The 23,330-nt window shown below is 44.2% G+C and overlaps 1 protein-coding gene across 1 annotated transcript in view; it reads right to left on the reverse strand.

Annotated features, from left to right (window-relative positions):
* The window catches only part of LOC135557261 (protein naked cuticle homolog 1-like), a 40,122-nt gene extending 19,058 nt beyond the window's left edge, over nucleotides 1-21,064 (reverse strand). The window contains exons 1-3 of the mRNA XM_064990463.1: nucleotides 20,902-21,064; nucleotides 20,742-20,774; nucleotides 20,332-20,465 (exon numbers count right to left, since the gene is read on the reverse strand). Coding sequence (XP_064846535.1) covers nucleotides 20,332-20,465; nucleotides 20,742-20,774; nucleotides 20,902-20,926 — 192 coding nt within the window. The 5' untranslated portion in view covers nucleotides 20,927-21,064. The remainder of the gene's footprint in view (nucleotides 1-20,331; nucleotides 20,466-20,741; nucleotides 20,775-20,901) is intronic.
* Nucleotides 21,065-23,330: the final 2,266 nt, after the last annotated feature.

A 23,330-nucleotide genomic window follows, 5' to 3' on the forward strand; every position in this document is an offset into this window, starting at 1 on the left:
CCACTCCCTCTCGCTCCCCCCTCCTCTCTCCTCTCACTCCTCCCCCTCTCCTCTCTCACTCCTCCCCCTCTCCTCTCGCACTCGCTCCCCCTCTCCTCTCTCACTCACTCCCCCTCCTCTCTCGCACTCACTCCCCCTCTCCTCTCGCACTCACTCCCCCTCTCCTCTCGCACTCACTCCCCCTCTCCTCTCGCACTCACTCCCCCTCTCGCACTCACTCCCCCTCTCCTCTCTCACTCACCCCTCTCCTCTCGCACTCACTCCCCCTCTCCTCTATCACTCACTCCCCCTCTCCTCTATCACTCACTCACCCTCTCACTCACTCTCACTCACTCACCCTCTCCTCTCTCTCTTGCTCACTCACTCCCCCTCTCGCTCACTCGCTCCCTCTCGCTCCCCCTCCTCTCTCGCTCCCCCTCTCCTCTCTCGCTCACTCGCTCCCCCTCTCCTCTCTCCCCTCTCCTCTCCCCTCTCACTCGATCCCCCTCCCTCTCACTCACTCCCCTTCTCCTCTCACTCACTCCCTTCTCCTCTCACTCACTCCCCTCTCCCCTCTCACTCACTCCCCCTCTCCTCTCACTCACTCCCCCTCTCCTCTCACTCACTCCCCCTCTCCTCTCACTCACTCCCCCTCTCCTCTCACTCACTCCCCCTCTCCTCTCACTCACTCCCCCTCTCCTCTCACTCACTCCCCCTCTCCTCTCACTCACTCCCCCTCTCCTCTCACTCACTCCCCCTCTCGACACACACTCAAAGTTTGAACTCCAGAACTGCCTAAAATTCCAGAAATGCCCAAAATTCCCCATCTTAAGATTCCTCTGGTCTTAGCGTTCTTTCTTTCAGGGCCTTGTCCCAAAGGAACACTAAGGCCACTCTCTTTGTTCAGCAGCTCCAGGGCCTGTTGTGGCCCAGTCAGTAGGCTTTAATGGAGCTACAATAACACTTTCAGTGAGGCTCAGGTCCTCACCAGGCAGGCAGAGGGCTGGACCAGCTTTATTCAGCGCTATGAGAATTAAGTTTAATCCCCGAACCTCACTTCTGACTCTGGTGGTGACACACTGAGCACTCCATTGTCTTCAGCCCCTCCCTGCCACGTCAGCATCTCCATTTAGATCAATGGAGGACCTGACACAGGCCCTCACCCCTCAGGCCCGCACCCCTCAGGCCCGCACCCCTCAGGCCCGCACCCCTCAGGCCCGCACCCCTCAGGCCCGCACCCCTCAACTGTGGGACTAACTGCTCTTTTCTTCCTGGGGAGCTCACAGGGACCCCACAGACCCCAGGTTTGAGAATTAGCATATACTGACTAGTGACCTCTGTCCTCTTTTAGGGGGTTCTAAAAAAGGTTTAGGACTTGTTTTAGTTCATTGATGGATTCTTTGCTGGCTCAATAAATGGAAAATTTCACACAGGATGCTTACTGATTATTTTTTTTTATTCCCACTTCAAAGTTGTTTCATCCTCTGCTTCAGGGTCAATGTGGGATCAAATACACAAGTGACTATATTAAAGAATAATTTATACTATTGTTAAAATGTTTTTCAGTGATAGCATCTTTTGCTCAGCCAACCTTTATTCTTTATCTTCAATGACCGTGTTTTCCACTGGCTATAAGCATGGTAATCAGCTGACCTTAAAAAGAGCCATCCATCTTGACCTGTCGTGTCAGGCCAATGAGCCAATCACAGGCCTGTCTGGTGACCTATGTGGGGTCAAGGGTCACAATAGGAGTGCAGCTTAAGGCAAACAGAGTCAGGGACAAGGCCAAGAGCTGCACCACTTTGATAATCTCAAGTAGACCTCAATGAACACTGCCTCTTCCTGTATCGTGCATACCTTCAGTAACCGTCTTCCATACTATATATGCTAATCAAATGTGCTTCCATGGTCTAACTCTATACAAAACAAAAAAAGTGAAGGCCCAGCTGCTCAGTTAAGCACTGGTCGAGGAGAATGAATTGCTCAGATGATGAACATTGCGTGATACTGTACTTGTACAGGTCTTTTGGCTTTTTTTCCTGTGTGTTCACGACTGGTGTTATGGAGTGTTTATGAAGGTTTTACGAAGACTACAGTGAAGTGTCACTTTCCCAGCTCTGCAGAATGTATTTGGGTGATACTCCAGAGCTTCAGAGTATCATGAAATGCTGTAAGCACATGAACAAGCCTCTTTCCTCCAACACTTGGGACCACCGAAAACAATTTTCCAGACATGATGTTTAATGTTCTGTGGAAACCAAAGTTTAAAGCATTTTGCTTTCAACAGGAGCCAGACCCTTCAGAGAGTTTTCTCTTCTGGGCTTGGAGGATGGAGGATTGTATGGCCCCAGTGTGTTTTAAAGTTGTTAAAGCCCCTTCACAGAAAGTGATTTATTCCTAGAGCAGCATAAGACAGGAACACAGTGTGACTATGGTGCATTACAGCATCCCAGCTAGCTACATCAGTACTGGACAGGCTGCCCACTCCGTCTACTAGGGTTGTTTGATTTGACCTTTGAATCAAAATGGCGGACCCACAATGAGACACATAAATATGGATTTGAATAAGGGAAAATAAAGAAAAATAAAGGAAAACCCAGATTTGCGTATTTACAAATAATAATATTTTTAAGAACTAACATTGGTTATATTGAGAGTTTAAGTGAGCCAAGAGAGCCAAGGAAGCACTGACTGCAGGGGTGAAGAGCAAATCATAGACTGACTGAAGTTTGGCAAGTTAGTGCATGAGGTTGCCATGGGGGCCCGCAAGCCTTACCCTGGCACTGTGTTCACAGACAGACTGGGCTGTGTGTGTGTACGTGCACGTGTGCATAAGTGCGTGTGTAATTACATGTGTGTGACTGTGGTTGTGAGCGCATTCAGTGTATGAGTGCGTGTGTAACTACCATGTGTGTGTTTACGTGTGTAAGTGTGGGGTTGTGGAAAGTCCTACAAGGTCCTGGTCTCAACGCTGTCTGCCTCCACCCAACACAGGCGGCTGACAATTTACTCGGGCGGCCGACGACAGCTCCCCCTGATCGTGCGCCAGCCAGCCGGGGCGCAGGGTTCGGTGGAGGCAAACAGGAGGCCTCAGGAGCAGCGTTGGGTTGGAGCAGTGTTACTAGCACTCCTTCAAAACCCAGGAAAAATCTCATTATGAGAGTGAAGCGGTGGGTTGGGAGCCTCCCGCTGCTCTCTGCTCTGCTCTCCCAGGCAGTGCTGGAACTGGAGAACACCTTCAGGTCTGACATTTAGACTGGAGTAAGACAGGCCCACGATGCCGAGCAGGGAGGGAAACAACACATGGAAGGCCATTTAGGGAATGTGAGGAAGGCAAGAGAGAGGGGAGAACAAGGGAATGGTTGGTGGCCATGTTTGTCTGGTTGTCTGTTAGGCCTGCTGGGTCCTTTTGACAGAGAGATAGAGGATCACAGCCCATAGGCCTTACCCAAAGCCAGAGGAAATGTAACCTTTATTTAACAAGGCAAGTCAGTTAAGAACACATTCTTATTTACAATGATGGCCTACCCCGGCCAAACACGGACGACGCTGGGCAAATTGTGCACCGCCCAATCACGGCCGGTTGTGATACAGCCTGGATTCGAACCAGGATGTCTGTAGTGACACCTCTAACACTGGGATACTGTGCCTCAGACCGCTGCGCCACTCGGGAGCCCAGGTTTCAAAAAAGGAAAGGGGTTTTAAATGTAGAAATTGTCCAGGTGATACAACAACTAAGTCAAGACAGGGTCATGAATACCCTAGAAAACCACACCACACCATTGCTAACATCTGAAATGTATATATACATTCAATTCATAATGAAAGAAATCAACTAAAACTGCTAGTTTTCAAAGCCAAGACATTTCCAAATGGCTTGATGACAATACTATAGGTTGCAGCACAGAAATGGCTGATGTTGAAATATTAGGAAATTAGCTTAAGGTGTAGTGTTAATGGAACAGGACATCTTGAGAGCAAATGCCCATCCCCTCTCCGCCCCCAACAGAGTAAGCTGAGACTCTCCGGAGGCTGGTTCAAAGGTTTGGGTCTGGTGCTGCGACTATATCCTTGAGTAAGGAGGATCCAGATCAGAGAGTTAGAAGTGCAGTGACCCTTTTAATTGTGTTGTACTGTTTGGAAAAACAGAAACGCATCAGCAGACACCAGAGAGCAGCTTAGAGCTAGGTTGAAAACTGAGTCAAATGGGGTGGAACTACATGGATTTGTCCAATAAGAAATGCAAATGTGTTTTCTGTTGCCATAATGAACATGACCCAAGACTCAAGACTTTAGTTCTTCATGTGAACCACTCCTCCTCCTCACTCGTCTCTACCTGACATGTAACAGCCACAGTCAGACAAGGCGGCACGTACTGACAAAACACGACGCCTTGAGATCGTTCCAAGATAGAAAGTGTTGTTGTGAGGTAGTGAACGGAGCACTGCCTCTAAGCATGGCTTCAAAAAGGATCGGTTTGCACACATGAAATTAAGATCTCAGAAAATTATATACTGTAGTGAACTTGGCAGGAAACAGAAAGACACATCTACCAGGGTGGAGAAAGCAGACAGCCAATTATTGTGCAACACATCTGTTAAATCAACAGCCATCTCTGTGTGCATGTGCGCTGAGTAAACATAATGTAGGTGTCTGCATGTAGAACTATGAGCCAGAACCAGAGAGACCTGTTCTGTTGTTCAACTGTGAAGAGCCTATCCTCTCGGGCAAAAACATCTGATGCTACTTTGAGGTATTTCTTGGGTTCCCTCCAAAATCATAGATACTTGGACGGACTCCAACATCATAGATCTTTATTATGCATAACTGCATAAAAGCAGAGGAGAGGCCGTTTGACATGCCAAGAAAAGAGACATATCTGTTTTCTTTTACAATGCTATTTGATGCACATTTGATAATCAACTGAATGTTTTCGCTGAGATCAAAGCATGTCAAGGCAATCCAAGGTTTGATCTTGAGGTTCTTTTCAACTTGTGAGCCAAGTCCAGCCTGATCAGATAAAACCCTCTTCAAGGAAACAGAGAATGTTTCCTTGAACTCTAACTGGACCATAACAACTCACTGACTGAACTCCAGGTTGCCCGTTTGAAACACCATGCTCGACGGTCGGAGGATGATGGTGGCTAATTGGACACTTCTGAAGGAGCAGAGTGGACCAGACACCTTCATTGCAGTCGGCGAGGTTACGGTGCAGACTCTGCGGCCCCATGCCTGACACTGCTTACTCACAGCACACTCACTTGTCTTCCCTTCCTGCCTGTGACCCAGGAAGGACATTATAGACACAGGCTGGGGATTCATCAGCAGTCAGTCAGCCAGTCAGGTTGGAGGAAGCTGCCTTATGATGTGTATGGTATGCAGTGAGCAGCACCAGGGCTCGGTGATGGCTATGCTGGGCTGGATAGGAGAGATGGAGAGGCCTGGAAGGATGCATGCCAGCGGGCTTACCATCTTATCTCCAGTTAACTGGACAGGTCACACACAGACAGCTCTCAACACTGGGCAGGGGAAAAAAGTCCTGTGATTGGAGGTGTTGTGGTGTCCAACCTCATGGATTAATGCTGGTATGTTTAGTGACATTTGGTGTGTCTGTGCAGACCAACTGCATAACATAACATTGCTGAATGTGATGCCTTTGGATCCCAGATTTAACTCATGGGCTTGGAGGGAGAAAATTGTGTGTGCATGACCATGCCTGCTTGCATGTGGGCCCGTCTGCGTGAATCCAGCTCTGTTGACAGCCCCCCAGAAGACTCCTCCCCTAATGACTGACTCTGGCTTTTATAGTCTGATTGGTGGACAGGCATGGTGCAGTCATTTTAACCAAGTCAGATTAACATTGCAAACATTGCTGGTCACATGACCTCATCCACATCAAAGGCTTCCCCTTAAAAGGCTCAGTAGAATATTAGTGGAGATTTACAGCCCTCATTTCTGTGCTTCAGAAACATGCTGATTTGAGCTAATCTCCCTCCTTTCCCTCTTCGTGGTTCATGTGGGAAGTTAGCCAACGCCTTAATGACCCATTTACAAAACTTTTACACCTGCAAAGATAATCTTTTACAGCTCTGCTAGCTTGCTAACCCCTTCAGCAACACACACCACAGTAACCTGCCTGTTTCTCAAGGCATAAAGCAAGGTATTTATTAGGGCTTTGAAAAATATGTAACCACAGCAATTAGCTTTTATCAGGCTGTTTATCAAACAAGTATCTCACAGAGAGGAGGAGAAAATGGCTGCTTGATCAAGGGTCTTTAAAGCTCATGTTATTCTGCAGTTGGTTTCCCCCAGCCCAGCAGCAGAGAAGGTGTTCATGGAGATACAGTAGATAGACAATATGAACTCCAGGTGGACTGCTCTCAATTCAATTCAAGGGGCTTTATTGGAATGGGAAACCTGTTAACATTGCCAAAGCAAGTGAGGTAGGTAATATACAAAAGTGAAACAAATAGTAAAAATGAAGAGTAAACTCTACACTCACAGAAGATCCAAAATAATAAAGACATTACAAATGACATAAGTATATATACAGTGTTGTAATGATGTCCAAATGGTTAAAGTACAAAAGGGAAAATAAATAAGCATAAATATGGGTTATATTTATAATGGTGTTTGTTCTTCACTGGTTGACCTTTTCTTGTGGCAACAGGTCACAAATCTTGCTGCTGTGATTACACTCTGTGGTATTTCACCCAATAGATACGGGAGTTTATCAAAATTGGGTTTGTTTTTGAATTCTTTGTGGAGCTGTGTAATCTGAGGGTAATATGGGTCTCTGGCAGGAGGTTAGGAAGTGGAGGTTAGGAAGTGCAACTCAGTTTCCACCTCATTTTGTGGGCAGTGTGCACATAGCCTGTCTTCTCTTGAGAGCCAGGTCTGCCTACGGCAGCCTTTCAAGGCTATGCTCACTGAGTCTGTACATAGTCAAAGCTTTCCTTAAGTTTGGGTCAGTCACAGTGGTCAGGTATTCTGCCACTGTGTACTCTCTGTTTAGGGCCAAACAGCATTCTAGTTTGATCAGTTTTTTGGTTTATTCTTTCCAATGTGTCAAGTAATTATCTTTTTGTTTTCTCATGATTTGATTGGGTCTAATTGTGTTGCTGTCCTGGGGCTCTGTAGGGTGTGCTTGTGAACAGAGCCCCAGGACCAGCTTGCTTAGGGGAGTCTTCTCCAGGTTCATCTCTCTGTAGGTGATGGCTTTGTTATGGAAGGTTTGGGAACCGCTTCCTTTTTGGTGGTTGTAGAATTGAACGGCTCTTTTCTGGGTTTTGATAATTAGCAGGTATTGGCCTAATTCTGCTCTGCATGCATTATTTGGTGTTCTACGTTGAAAACAGAGAATAGTTTTGCAGAATTCTGCATGCAGAGTCTCAATTTGGTGTTTGTCCCATTTTGTGAATTCTTGGTTGGTGAGCGGACCCCAGACCTCACAACCATAATGGGCAAGGGGTTCTATAAGTGATTCAAGTATTTTTAGCCAGATCCTAATTGGTATGTCAAATTTTATGTTCCTTTATGTTCCATGATGGCATGGAATGCCCTTCTTGCCTTGTCTCTCAGATCGTTCACAGCTTTGTGGAAGTTACCCGTGGGGCTGATGTTTAGGCCAAGGTATAGTTTTTGTGTGCTCTAGGCCAACAGTGTCGAGATGGAATTTGTATTTGTGGTCCTGGTGACTGGACCTTTTTTAGAACACCATTATTTTGGTCTTACTGAGATTTACTGACAGGCCCAGGTCTGACAGAATCTGTGCAGAAGATCTAGGTGCTGCTGTAGGCCCTCGGTTGGTGACAGAAGCACCAGATCATCAGCAAACAGTATACATTCGACTTCAGATTCTAGTAGGGTGTAGCCGGGTGCTGCAGACTGTTCTAGTGCCCTCGCCAATTCGTTGATATATATGTTAAAAAGGGTGGGGCTTAAGCTGCATCCCTGTCTCACCCCGCCGCCCTGTGCGAAGAAATGTGTGTTTTTTTGCCTATTTTAACCGTACACTTGTTGTTTGTGTACATTCATTTTATAATGTTGTATGTTTTCCCCCCAACACCACTTTCCATCAATTATAGCAGACATTCATGCCAAATTGAGTTGAAGGCTTTTTTGAAATCAACAAAGGATGAGAAGACTTTGCCTTTGTTTTGATTTGTTTGTTTGTCAGTTAGGGTGAATACATGGTCTGTCGTATGATAATTTGGTGAAAAGCCAATTTGACATTTGCTCAGTACATTGTTTTCACTGAGGAAATGTACAAGTCTGCTGTTAATGCAGAGGATTTTCCCAAGGTATGCTGTGATGCATACCCGACGGTAGTTATTGGGGTTAAATTTGTCTCCACTTTTGTGGATTGGGGTGATCAGTCCTTGGTTCCAAATATTGGGGAAGATGCCAGACCTAAGGATGATGTTAAAGAGTTTAAGTATAGCCAATAGTCAGTCTCAGTCATACCCCCCCCCCCCCAAGGGCTTGATTGGCATTGGAAACATATGTTTACATTGCCATAGCAAGTGAAATAGATGAACAGTAAACATTACACAAAAGTCTCAAAAGGAATAGAGACAATTCAAAAGTCATATTATGGCTATGTACAGTGTTGTAACGATGTGAAAATAGTTCAAGTACAAAAGGGAAGAAAATTCACATAAATATGGGTTGCGTTTGTTCTTCACTCTCGAACACATTCTCCGCCAGCCAGCCCAGCCATGATGAACCCTCTGGGAGAAAGCCTTCATTCCCAGGGGGATTGGAAAGAAATGGTGACTGCTTGTCACTTGGCCTTGATTTACAGGTGGCCCAGTCTGCCAAGGGTAGCAAATCACTATGTTATAGCCCTGGTCTTTGAATGCAGAGTGAAGTGAAGCACATTTCTAAAGAATGGAAAAGATGAGGGGAGAGGAGCAGTATAGGCAGCAGAGACAGTGTTACACCTCATCTCTGTCTGAGGGCCTGGGGGGTTAAAACTGCAATCACATACCTCTCACCTCCACACAGGAAATGATGGAGCTCTTTGGAACCATCTAGCTATACTGCCAAGCAGCAGCAGAGAGCGAGAGCTGTATGCGTTCCAGAGTGCTTGACACAGTGTGTCTAGGAAGTCTGGGTAATTAGTTGAAGTATCATGAGTTGGTTTAGGAGGCGGTGCTGTAGGGGTATGTGTGGGTTTAGACACAGGTCTAACGTGCTTCAGAATGTGGGAGGGAGGAAGGGGGTCTATAGCCCTCAGGGGAAGTAGAAAGTGACAGGCACTTCAGCCTTACCACAGACAGAGCACTAGGGAGATATCCAGCTAAACACACCTCTGTTCTCTACCTTGTCAGGAAATGACGTCTGGGCCTACATCTGCTCTGACTGCCCTTCTTTCAATGTCCCAAGCCATTATCTAAAGGGATCATTCACAGCCACTTCCAGATAGTTGTGTCTAGTTTTTACACCTAGGACAAGGGTGGAATAAGGTTTAGGTGAACACTTTCTAAGGTTGACATGAGAAGGAACCCAGAGACCTGGAAGACAGAGTCACCACACCTTAGACCACACAGACTTTATTAGAGCCTATTGGATGACTTTTTCAGCCCAGTCCAGACAGACACCCTCCCTAGTCCACGTCATATGGAACTCTCTCATGTTGAGCTTTAAACTTTACACAAACATTATGTCTAATTACAGACAACTTCTCAACTTAGCAAATAAACACAGGGGAAGAAATAAGCACTTCCAACTCCAGAGAGCACTCTGGTGCCAGTGGCAGGTTTAAGGGTTTCTAGTCATAGCTCTAAACAGAACTAGTGGTCAGGGTTAGCTGTCCGTTGGTCATGATAATGAACTTTGGTGGAGCATGTTGTTCACGCTCGTGCTTGACCGAATCCCCTGCAAGCACACACACAAACAATTGCCTGTACAACACGCGTGTGCACTACTGCACACACAGGAAAAGTTACCAGTGACAAACCAATCAGGAAACGGGAACTCAAACAGGAAGGAGCAAAACAAATCTCTGAGCACCCCACTCACAGAATCTAGAACTCAATCATTGAACCTCTCACTTTTGTTGGTTTGAAAGATCTTGGGAAATGTGTAGCATTAGCAGTGGCTTCATCATCTCAAGTGAAAGTATCACACCGACGGCATACAGGCGGATTGGCTTTGAAGCATCAAATATGAATCGGCACCGTCAGTTTGTTCCACTTCCACTCCCTTCAGGCAACCCCTGTATTTCACTCACAGATTTCAAAATCTGTGAGGTTCCACTGATACTGCAGCAGAAAGTTAAAGCAGAACCGTTTCACATAGATAGCGCACTCAGAAGGAGGAGGTGAACGACACTGCATTTGAAACAGTATTTCCATCTGCCCCAGGTGTACCTCAGAGAGGGATGCAACATCAGCTAAGCCCACCACAGTCCAATGTCTGGGAACACCTAAGCTAGGCCCACCACAGTCCAATGTCTGGGAACACCTAAGCTAGGCCCACCACAGTCCAATGTCTGGGAACACCTAAGCTAGGCCCACCACAGTCCAATGTCTGGGAACACCTAAGCTAGGCCCACCACAGTCCAATGTCTGGGAACACCTAAGCTAGGCCCACCACAGTCCAATGTCTGGGAACACCTAAGCTAGGCCCACCACAGTCCAATGTCTGGGAACACCTAAGTTAGAAGAACACTGAAGCTTCTGGAGTGGAAATGACCCATAGATGTTACAGTGTTTAGTAATTACATTTGTGCTATTAGAGTTGAAATGGGGTAGCAGAGGCAAGACAGTGAGGCATGTGTTAACATCTGCCTGGTGGGGAGGCCTACAGCTCAGGCCCCTGGATGTTCCTACACACTCATCCCTGTCCCATGAGCACTGGCATTAGCCCTCAGGAGATTCCCCCAGCTGTCCTCATCATCCACACAGTCACATGCAGACACAAACCAACAAAACCAACTCTGGACAATATAATCAGAGGTCACAGATGAAGAACCAACAAGCCACGTACCCCCATAAACCAGTAGCCACAGTTAAACGCTTGACAGCCTGTGGCCACTTTACTTTCAGTTCCATTCAGAGTTCACACAGACCAAGCACTCTTCTGGTTGAGGTTCCTCTGCCTGTGTTGAGCATGAGTAATGGGGTTAAGGTTAACAGCCAGGCCAAATGGGCCTTCAGGGACTCCTCCCTGGTTGTCCTGACCCAGTGACAGGCTGTGATGTGGGGTAAAGTCCTCTCCTCTCTGGGCCTCACTCAGGCACCTGTGGAGCATAAACACACAGGAGAGCAGTGCCTTCCTTTACAGCTGGGCCCCCCGCTCCTGTCCTGTGTTTGGGCTTCACTCAACCGAAAACATCCCCTAACAGACAATCCAATGCAACCTCCAGCCCATGCCAGCTCCCTCCAGCCCATGCCGAAAACATCCCCTAACAGACAATCTAGGCCCAGGTAGGCAACCTCTCTGTCAGGAGGAGGTCACAATGGTCCCAGAGCTGTTTAATGTTTATCTATGCCCCACTTCCTCTAGTGGTCATTCTGTGTCTGAAGCAGAGAGTAACTACTCCAAGAGTTGTAGACTGGAGACCATCATTGGTGTCATCCTACTAATGAAAACATACAAATGTGGAAGTAGACTAAATTGGTATTTGGCTGTTACTAATCCTAAATCAACAAGTAAATAAATATGTTGAGAGAGAGTGTGCCTGACTATGTGTGTGATTGCAGTTTATATATATATATATATATATATACACACCTTTATTTAACTAGGCAAGTCAGTTAAGAACAAATTCTTATTTTCAATGACGGCCTAGGAACAGTGGGTTAACTGCCTTGTTCAGGGGCAGAACAACAGATTTTTTTACATTGTCAGCTTGGGGATTCGATCTTGCAACCTTTAGGTTACTGGTCCAATGCTCAACCACTTGGCTACCTGCCGCCCCAGATGATGATCTTGTCCTATTTATAAGAGCCATATACATGCAGCGACTTTGACTGCTCAGTCAAATTATTCAGTGCTTACTACATGGGCCGGAGCGCAACCCACTGGGGGACCACATAAACAAACAAGAGATAATTATTCAGGGTTTAAACGCTTAAACGCCCACTTCAGCAGGGCCTTTTAAGTGTGTGATTAAAATGGGCACTGAGCTTCACATGGAATGCTCAGCGGAACCCAACGCCACTACAGGAGTTTCTTTCACACTCAATCTCCCCCTCTCCTTCTCTCCCACTCAGTCTATACATGGTCCTGCCTCACACGCGCCATCTTTACCAAGTCTTCCTGTCCCATATAACATCCATTACTACCAACACTCTCTGTGACCATCCCTTTCCAATCAGCCAGTGTAAAAAAAAAAAAATTGTAAATGGGGATATAGTTTACCGATAGAGGATCTGAATTTGATCACTCTTTTGCAAAGCAGGAAGTGCAAACTTGTAGTGTGAGTTTTTAAAATGCTTCTAAAGTTTGTCATTTCCAATTTGAAATTTCAGACTTGATTTTCCCTAATGAAAAATGTATCAACTCCTAAAAAAAATCCATTAATTATAATCCACATTTAATTTTGCTGCAGGATTATTTTCCAGCTGTAGGAAATTGGCTCAAATTAAGATCCTACATCTGTATTTGCTTTCTAAATCTGTTGTTCTGTGTCTGATGCATCCACACATCAAAAGGATAAAGAGAAGCAAACATCTCATCTCAGCATGATGATGTCAGCGTGATTAGCTCTATATTTAGATAGTTAATCTGCTAATTAGGCCTTTCACTGATACTTAATATGCACACGCTCATCAATTCGATAAGCCATCTCAAAATCGGAAACTATAAACTCTGTCACAAAACAAATGCAAAGGGAGAGTCAAAGAGAATATATCAATCCGTGGTCCGTAGTGTTAAAATTACAACAACAAAAAGTAGCTCTTCTAGCATACAAACAACTCCTACTGAAAGCCAAGCATCATAAAAGAAGAGAGAGGAGAAGAGAAACACTTCCAATTGATCCTGGGATATCTGTAGCTCCACAGTGAGCAGATATTTGGGGAAACAAAGCCCAAATCTCAGCTGCTAATCCCTGGGGATTCAGAGCACATTCCAGGGACTGCTTTGATCTCCTGAGTGCATCCGGACAGCCCATCCCAGACACACGGCATCCTCATACACACACGTCTCATGCCATCCCCCTGCACACCCCCATACCTCACATGCTCAATCACTATTTTTACACATTCACAAATAAAAATAATCAGATCAAAACAACACACAGACATGGAACCCAACAATAAACCGAGACAAAATCAACAATGGAACAATATTGTGAAGATACTCAACCTGAAATGAATGGAGGAGAACCGCGTGAGATGTAGCCCAGGAGTATCACAACTAGAGGTTGACCGAGTAATCGTAATGGCCGATTAATTTGGGCCGTTTTCATAACAATCGGAAATCTGTATTTTTGGGCGCCGATTTCCTGATTTTATTATTTTTTTTTATACCTTTATTTAACTAGGCAAGTCAGTTAAGAACACATTCTTCCTTTCAATGACGGCCTAGGAACGGTGGGTTAACTGCCTTGTTCAGGGGCAGAATGACAGATTTTCACCTTGTCAGCTCGGGGCATCCAATCTTGCAACCTTACAGTTAACTAGTTCAATGCAACAACGACCTGCCTCTCTCTCGTTGCACTCCACAAGGAGACTGCCTGTTACGCGAATGCAGTAAGCCAGGGTAAGTTGCTAGCTAGCATTAAACTTATCTTATAAAAAACAATCAATCATAATCACTAGTGATCTACACATGGTTGATGATATTACTAGATATTATCTAGCGTGTCCTACGTTGCATACTTGCATACAAGCATACAAGTATCTAAGTATCTGACTGAGCGGTGGTAGGCAGAAGCAGACGCGCAAACATTCATTCAAACAGCACTTTCGTGCATTTTGCCAGCAGCATTCGTTGTGCGTCAAGCAATGCGCTGTTTATGACTTCAAGCCTATCAACTCCCAAGATTAGGCTGGTGTAACGAAGTGAAATGGCTAGCTAGTTAGTGCGCGCTAATAGCGTTTTAAACGTCACTCGCTCTGAGCCTTCTAGCCGTTGTTACCCTTGCTCTGCTATTGAAGACTCATGTTAAAAGGAACCACCAGCTTTCATATGTTCAAGGAACTGAAACGTTAGCTTTCTTACATAGCACATATTGCACTTTTACTTTCTTCTTCAACACTTTGTTTTTGCATTATTTAAACCAAATTGAACATGTTTCATTATTTACTTGAGGCTAAATTGATTTTATTGATGTATTATATTAAGTTAAGATAAGTGTTCATTCAGTATTGTTGAAATTGTCATATGTTTTTTTTTTGTTTTTGTTTTTTTAAATCGGCCGATTAATCGGTATCGGCTTTTTGATCCTCCAATAATCGGTATCGGTGTTGAAAAATCATAATCGGTCGACCTCTAATCTAATCACAACACACAACAGAAAGTTGTAAACAACAGGGCCAACAGATCTAATGTATGTGTATCAATACTTTTACCTCATTTAGTATATCATTATAATCTCCTTCTTTCACCAAAACCATTTCCGGCAGTCCCATTCACAACACCCAATGTGGGTTATCTGCTTCACATTGTCACATTGGGTGAAATTTCTCCAGCTATGCAATCTATGTGACACACGATCCGGGAAGTGACATTAATGCCACCTGTGTCTCCTCTCCCTCCCAGTCTCCCAGATACGTAAAGGACAACCCAAGACTTCCTCTCCTCTCTTCTATTTTCATTGTAATAACAGAGCCAGGTGCAGGTCCCCCTACTCCCCAGCCCTCTCCCCAAAGGCAAACGCTTTCATTTCTTAGACAACAACTCCAATCTTCTCCCAGCCTCTTCAAAGACCAACAACAGGCCTGTCCTCCCAGGGGGTTGTGGAGGGGTACGGCCTGGTGGGAGAGGGGCATATGACACACTGTCACGCACAGCACATAGGGGGACAGCTGGTGGGAACAGCACAGGCATGGGGAGAGGACAGAAAGCGAGAGAGGACAGAAAGTGAGAGAGGACATAAAGCGAGAGAGAGAAAGGAAGAGAGGAGTAAGCATTTGAAAGGTGCATTCAGCACTGAGACAAGGACCCTGTGCTTTTGTGAAGACAATAAAAAAACAATAAAGGAGAAGAAGTAAGAAAAGAAGCCCAGAACTGCCATGTCTTTTATCAGACTCAGAGGCTGAGGGTAGCACATTTAAAAGCTTTACTTCAAAAATCAGAGCGCTGGCACCCAGCGAGAAACACGGGGATGTGGGCAGAAATTCTACTCTGTGATTCATTTCGGAATGCTATTAGTTGTCAGATGTACCTTAAGATATTTTGTCCCAGTTTTGTATGAGTTTAGAACCTTTTACGACACAGAGGGTTAGGCCTCACAGAGGGGGCCTCTATATATTCACCTCACTGGCCCACTTCAAATGCAGTCTAATTTCATCAGCAACAACCAGGCAAGGCCACAGGGTAAACACAAGAAACAGATGGAGCCTGAGAGGGAAAATGGGAGAGGTGGAGAGGAGAGAGCTGAGATGGGGGGAGGGGGCTTAAGGGAGGATGAAAGTTACTGGCAAGGGTGTGGGGGAAAATGCGTTAACAAATCATCAAATTAAATCTTTTAAATTTGCTTTCAGCACATTGCAAATTCCCCAGACAGACCACTGGTTTAGGGTACAACTCACAACACTGCCTGAAGAGGACTGGAGAAGACCGGGGAAGGCAGGAGACCTTCAACACCCGGGCTTAGAGACTTCTTAAGACCCAACAAACCAGACCAGGCATTGGAACTGCCAAATCATATACTGTTGACTTCTCTACTTCTTCTTAATAATCTAGATTACAAAAATGTATAGGAGATATAAAAACAGTTTAGTAAAGAACAAAAACTGTGCTTACAGTCAGAATTAAAGCTGGAAAGCTTAGTGGTGAAACTGACATCTGTTTGGAATAACACAACAACAAAGAAGTGACTGCGAAGAACAAACAGTTTTTCCCCCCTCAGACATTATTGCACACACGATAGAACTTCCGATTAAGTTCTGCAATTTTTTTCCCCCAAACTGCTCATTTCATTTGGATGCTGCTCACCTCCGTTTGTCAACAAAACAAAAACAATAACAAAGGCACTGGGGCAAACAGTGGCGCTGTTTCCCCTAATGTGGATTCTATCTTTAAAGGGCCATAGTCTGGAGAGAACATGTACCCAGCTCACCTGTTGTGGATCTCACATGACAATACCAGCGGTCCTTACTGCTCAGTTCCACATAAAATAACTGTTAACTTACTTACATTTTGATTTCGAATACATAAGAACAAGTGAGTTTAAAATCCTCTATATGCACTACATCTATATGCAAGAAAACTTTTCTTGACTCTGGAGTTTCTCCTCTCCCTACCACATAACACAACTCAATGCATATATACCTCAACCAATGATAACCTTGCTAATGTAAGCTCTACAAAACAAACATGTTCCATAAATGGGCATTTCATTTTAATGGAGGTAGGCTATGGCAGTAATCCCCACTCTCCTTTCAAGAATATGATAGTAGGGACTCCCGGGTGGCGCAGTGGTTAAGGGCACTGTACTGCAGCACCAGCTGTGCCATCAGAGTCCCTGGGTTCACGCCGAGGCTCTGTCGTAACCGGCCGCGACCAGGAGGTCCGTGGGGCGACGCACAATTGGCCTAGCGTCGTTAGGGAGGGCTTGTCCTTGTCTCATCGCGCACCAGCGACTCCTGTGCCGGGCGCAGTGCGCGCTAACCAAGGTTGCCAGGTGCACGGTGTACCCTCCGACACATTGGTGCGGCTGGCTTCCGGGTTGGATGCGCGCTGTGTTAAGAAGCAGTACGGCTGGTTGGGTATCGGAGGACGCATGACTTTCAACCTTCGTCTCTCCCGAGCCCGTACGGGAGTTGTAGCGATGAGACAAGATAGTAGCTACTACAACAATTGGATACCACGAAATTGGGGAGAAAAAGGGGTAAAAAATAAATAAAATAAAATAAAAAGAATATGATAGTTTGGTTTGGGAGGTTTCAGATCAAAAGGATTCCAGTCTCAGACTCCCCGCTGCTGCCACCATCTGACCCACATTCTCCGGGACCCCAGTTCAGCCGGGAGGCAAAAAGAACACGGCCTATAAAGTATATGTATCCTATGGGCTGCTTTTAAAAGGCTAAGAGGGTTGTTTGCTTTTGTGGAAAGCAGTAACTTCCACAAACTTCCTGTCAAGTTTCGTAATGCTAAGTTATAAGACATTTGCTAGTTAATGTCTCATTAATTTCAAGCCTAATAATTAAGTGTTTTAAAATCTTTTAAAAAATTGTGAATAAATCTAAAATGCCAGATGGTCCCTAAAATAAGCCCTAAAATAAACACATGAAATTCCATGTCAAAGCAAACAAATAAAATATTAAAAACATTACAATGAAATATTCAAGTTCTAAAGAGCACTTTGTTGAAGGGAAAAAACTAAGGGAAAAGCATCCAAATAAAGATTGATGTCAGGAACACTTTTCATCCTATTTTATTAATTTTCCCCCAGTGCTGTGAAAGCCATTAGGCACATAGAATTAAATAATTTATAAAACAGAAAACCCTGCTAGCCCAAATTGTTCAAAACCATCCTACTTTTTCAGTGGGGTGCCTTTTCCATCCAGGCCAAATATCACTTCACACCATCTGGCAAATAAAAGAAAATGCCCCACAAAACAATCCCACCCTTTCACATGTATCCCACAATGCCCTCTGGTGAGTCTGCTGAACTGAAGAGGGCCCATGGATACCCTAACTGTGCCCAGAGAGCTGCTACACTACACGGAACAGAACACCGAACCCCTTCCTCCCCGATGATGATGTCATAAGGAGGGTCCGATTACAATATGAAGATGTTTATTAGAGGCCTGACAGCATGTCAGGCTTAGTGGCTTTGACACCATGTGCATGCAACAAGCAGACCTGAGGCTGACCCCATGACGGCACTCAGTGCTACACTTGATCACTCGCACTTCAATACAAACTGGGCACAAGTCATAAAGATCTCAGCCCGCTGCTTTTCTCGTCAACCTCCCTGGGCTAATAGAGCCTCACACCTTCACAGCCGGCCGACCAATGTGATGCTATTAAAAACACCTCACGGCAGGGATAGAGAAAACAACGGTGTACTTTAGACACAGGTTGGACTTTGATCAAGATATTTTGCCAGCGTGCATGAGGCTGATTGTCACTCCCTGAAGGAGTCCTTGACTTGGCTCCTCACCAGCATATCCCTGTGTCTTCCTCATACCAGAGACATTTAAATGAAATGAACCAGACTGGTCTGGTATGCACTGCTATCGGTCACTTCCTTATGATAATGACATGATAAATCAGAAGAAGCAAAGCAAAAAGAGGCATATGCAATCACATAAAATATTCAGTTTAGATACATTCCTTTGTGTGCATTGCCAAAGTTTCAAACTGCTGGGGTGATAAATGCTTGGGATAATCCAACCAGAGAAACAACAGCAAACGCCTCTTGTTCAGTTAACACAAGACTTTTCATGCACACAAGCATGAGCAGCTCACTAGAAATTCAATGTCCATGAAATAGTGTGACAGTGAATGCATGATTCTCATTGAACGCAACTGCAGCATGAAATGTAGCATGTAAACATCCTAATGGTGGTATGTCTGTGGTCACAACATGATGGCCACTTTGCTGGACAGAGTGTATTAGCTTCCCTCTGTTCCAGTGGGCTGAGTGAGCTCAGTAGCTGAGAAGTGGAAAAGTCCTGGTGGATTTTTTGATGAGCTCCCAATCCTCAAAAATGCTGCCTTTGAGAAGTGAGCATCCCTAACCAGAGGCTTACACCCGGCTCCTCTGAAGCTTTTCCAAGAAAGGATTTCTCCTCTCGACAACAACACAGGTTACGTCCCAAATGGCACACAATTCCCTATATAGTGCACTACTTTTGATTAGAGCCCTAGTCCCTATATAGTGCACTACTTTTGACCAGTGGGCTCTGGTTAAAAGTAGTGCACTATATAGGAAATCGGGTGCCATTTGGGATGTAACCACTGTGTGTTTACCGAGATGACAAATCTGAAACAGACATGACCTCCACCACCTCTATCCTAGCCTTACAATGCAGCCCTGTCACCGGTCTGTCAGACTGCAATGCTTTCAACTCAGCCGTGATCTATTGCCTAGAGTATAAACTTTAGCAGCATCTGTTCTTGGTGGTGTGACACATTTGTTCCCATGCACCAAAAGTGTCTGATGATTAGACAGTTACCAACGCAATCCGTGTTTAGCAAGTCAGGGCTCCTTTTGTAAAAAGTTGTATTAACATATGCTGTTTTGTACTGTATGTTGAAGCAAACATGGCTGAAAGACTGAAAAGTGTTGTTTTCCCACTTAAATATTTGGTCTATCATGTATATGGGGCCAAGTGTGTACTGTCAACAGCCATGTCATTGTGATAACATGTCACACTTTTATTCTCCAGAATCACAAAACATCCTTAACTCTTTACAATGGGAATGAAATGCACACACTGATACGAACGTCACAGGTAAAGAAGAGGATGAAGTTCGTGCACAAGGAATTTTATATAGCAGCTTTTATCTTGCCACACCTGCATGAGACTTCTAATGTGCCACTGCATTCAATCATTTCCATGTGTCTGGATGAGAAAGTCAAGAATGTCTATCTATGTTGTCTAGCCAACAAAGCAAATAATGATTATCTAAACAAACAAAAAAAGACATGTGCTGCCTATCTAAATGATGTCAGCTTTATATTATTATTTTCCTTTTTTTAACTGAGATTATTAGTCTGGCCTATAACTTTCCCTCAACAAGCCTATAACTAAACACACTGCTACTTTCTTTTTACAACATTTCTGGTTCTTTTCAACTTCCGCATAATGCACAGAATACATATAAATAAGCTAAATGGCTTGAGAATGTCATTGCATAGGTCTACGTCAGAAGCTGACTTTTTGCTTTACGAGTGTTTGAAGAAAAATTAAGCAGGCAACATCTGAAGATTTGAAGGCTATTCTCATTCCATTGGTGTACTGCAATAAGGTGACTGAGAATCTACTTTTGTACTTTTGTATTTATTTTTAATGTACTTAATTCGAAACAACCGATAAATTCAGTCAAACTTTAGACAACAATTTATCCCAGTAAAAATAAATTGCAGCCTTGGCTAAACCTCGAATGGGAAGCTAAGAAAGTTAGGACCGTACAGGCTTCATTGTATCAACATCAAAACAGATTAACAATCTTGTTTTTGAAATCATAATAATTCATTGAAACATGTATTTAACTTACCCGAGTAGACAAGCCGCATTTATTCGTGTGGTGACAGTCCTGTTGCTCAAGCCGTGAGCAATAGTATTTCTGTTTCACGAGCCAATCGTCAATTCCTTTCCTTGCCAAACAGGCATTAACTACAAAACTGTCGCCTGAAATCAACATAAAAGGTGCGTTATTACAATGTAAACAACATGTTACGGTTAAGTTACAATGTAACATATTTCTTCAGCATTGTGTTTTTTTTCTAACTTTTCTTGAATGATAGCAGACTTCGTCTGATTTTGTCAACGAGTCTGATGTTGTCAACGGATAAATGGGATGATAGACTGGACATACTTTTAACAATGTATATTTTCAACAAAGATAATAAAATATAGACAACAAATATATAGCCTGTCCTAAGTCTAGCCCTGTGGGCTACTCACCCTCCGGACTTTCCCTCGGTTTACAAATCGCAGCTTTTCGGGACAATTGTCGAGAGAAACAGAGAACATAAAGATAGGCATTACTCGAATGTATTACCGCAAGTAAGCATTCAAATCAACGATTGGGGGTGACATGTTTCGGTAAAACATCATATCTTACCATGTTTCGAGTGAAGTTTACCCATTTCTCTGCATTGAGTTGGGATTGAAAACCATCAAATGTATTTATAATCCAGAAATCAGCGATATCCAGACGATACAAGAAGCGTCCGTAAAGAAAGCAGCAGGCTGCACTCTGCACATCCTACGGCAAAAGCGCCACACCAGCCTTTGATCCGAAGAAAGCTCCCTCCTTCGTCTCCCTTCCAAGCGTAAAGGAGGCGGTTACCAAAACCCGCACTTCAACCGCTGAATGAACATGATTGACACCTCGCCCAAGATTAGTCGACTTGCAGGCAGACCCTCTTCTGTTTTATTGGACGAAGGCGGCACATGAGAGACAGCCGAGATTCTTTCGGAGTTTCCACATATAAAAAGAGCAGCAATGCAGCAGCCCCCGTCACCACTACCACCATTCCCAGCCAGCCAAGTAGGCGCAGTGGTCGAAGAGCAGCGCAATAGGGCTAAAAAGATATTTCGCAGGACAATAAAAAAAAGAATGATTAAAAACATGTATTTGATTGATAGACATACAAACATAATATTTTATGACTCATACAAACTTTGGGTTAATTGCTTCCTATAATAACTTGTTTACACATTTCTTTCATAGTTCACATTTTGGGTGAGAGTCCTGAATAAACACAAAGTAATATTTATGGAATACAATTTATAATATTTATGGCACTTATAGAACACTTTATGATCCCAGTTTTAAAACTAAAATAAACACAAGACAAAGTCATTTGAGGCATACATTTGATAAACCATAAATCCCCTTCAGACATTTTACAACATACTGTATGAGCCTGTTGACAGCACAGTTTAGAGACACATCACCTTTTTTGTTGTATATAATACTAGCGACATTTCAAATCTCATGAAGTCCCATACAGCTTTGAGACTTGTACAAGGTCTTACAAAAAAGGCAATTATTGCTTTAACAAAAAATGTGCACAATTTCACAGGATGGCTCCCACGTGGCCCAAGTGTAATGGCCCCTAAATTATCCCGGGCCTCTATAACAGTCAAGGCTATGTTTAAGTTTACAGGCCTGGTCAGCCTCCTGCAGCAGTTTAGATCTACCAAGCCATGCAGCCACCTGCACCACCAACCCACATGCCTGGACCGTGTGTGAATTACAAGGGGGCTCAGACCCCCGAATGAGACATGAGCTCCCCTAAATGCAACAAAAGTCAAGCTTTGGGGCATCTCTAATTTAACCGTTCTCCTATTTATTTAAAATGCTATTTTGTACTGATACAGTGGTAAATATGAAGTTAAAAGTTTATTCCAAATGAAACCAACACCCCACACCTCTGTTATGGTTTAAACATGTGACAGTTGTTTCAGGTTCTTTCAAATCACATTCATCTTTCTACTGCCCCTGTCAGTCTCCATGCAGATGAGCTCAGGACAGACACAGCTGTATTTGAGTCCTGTATTTCAGCAGATGAGCTCAGGACAGACACAGCTGTATTTGAGTCCTGTATTTCAGCAGATGAGCTCAGGACAGACACAGCTGTATTTGAGTCCTGTATTTCAGCAGATGAGCTCAGGACAGACACAGCTGTATTTGAGTCCTGTATTTCAGCAGATGAGCTCAGGACAGACACAGCTGTATTTGAGTCCTGTATTTCAGCAGATGAGCTCAGGACAGACACAGCTGTATTTGAGTCCTGTATTTCAGCAGATGAGCTCAGGACAGAGCTGTATTTGAGTCCTGTATTTCAGCAGACAGGACAGACACAGCTGTATTTGAGTCCTGTATTTCAGCAGATGAGCTCAGGACAGACACAGCTGTATTTGAGTCCTGTATTTCAGCAGATGAGCTCAGGACAGACACAGCTGTATTTGAGTCCTGTATTTCAGCAGATGAGCTCAGGACAGACACAGCTGTATTTGAGTCCTGTATTTCAGCAGATGAGCTCAGGACAGACACAGCTGTATTTGAGTCCTGTATTTCAGCAGATGAGCTCAGGACAGACACAGCTGTATTTGAGTCCTGTATTTCAGCAGATGAGCTCAGGACAGACACAGCTGTATTTGAGTCCTGTATTTCAGCAGATGAGCTCAGGACAGACACAGCTGTATTTGAGTCCTGTATTTCAGCAGATGAGCTCAGGACAGACACAGCTGTATTTGAATCCTGTATATCAGCCCCTTTTCAGGAGTCCAACTTTTTTTTTTACAAAAAAATATCCATTCGTCAGCAAGACACATCAATTAATTTAGGCTACAAGAGTGTAGATCTGATGACAATAACCGAAAGGTCATTATCATGCTAAAAAAATATCCATTCGTCAGCAAGGTCATCATGCTACGAAGTTCAATGCAATGCTACTCATCATGCTATGTAAGGTCGAAGTTCATCATGCTACGAAGTTCAACATGCTACGAAGGTCATCATGCTATGTAGGTCATCATGCT

This window comes from Oncorhynchus masou, chromosome 2 (assembly GCF_036934945.1).
Source record: "Oncorhynchus masou masou isolate Uvic2021 chromosome 2, UVic_Omas_1.1, whole genome shotgun sequence".
Classification (NCBI taxonomy): Eukaryota; Metazoa; Chordata; class Actinopteri; order Salmoniformes; family Salmonidae; genus Oncorhynchus; species Oncorhynchus masou.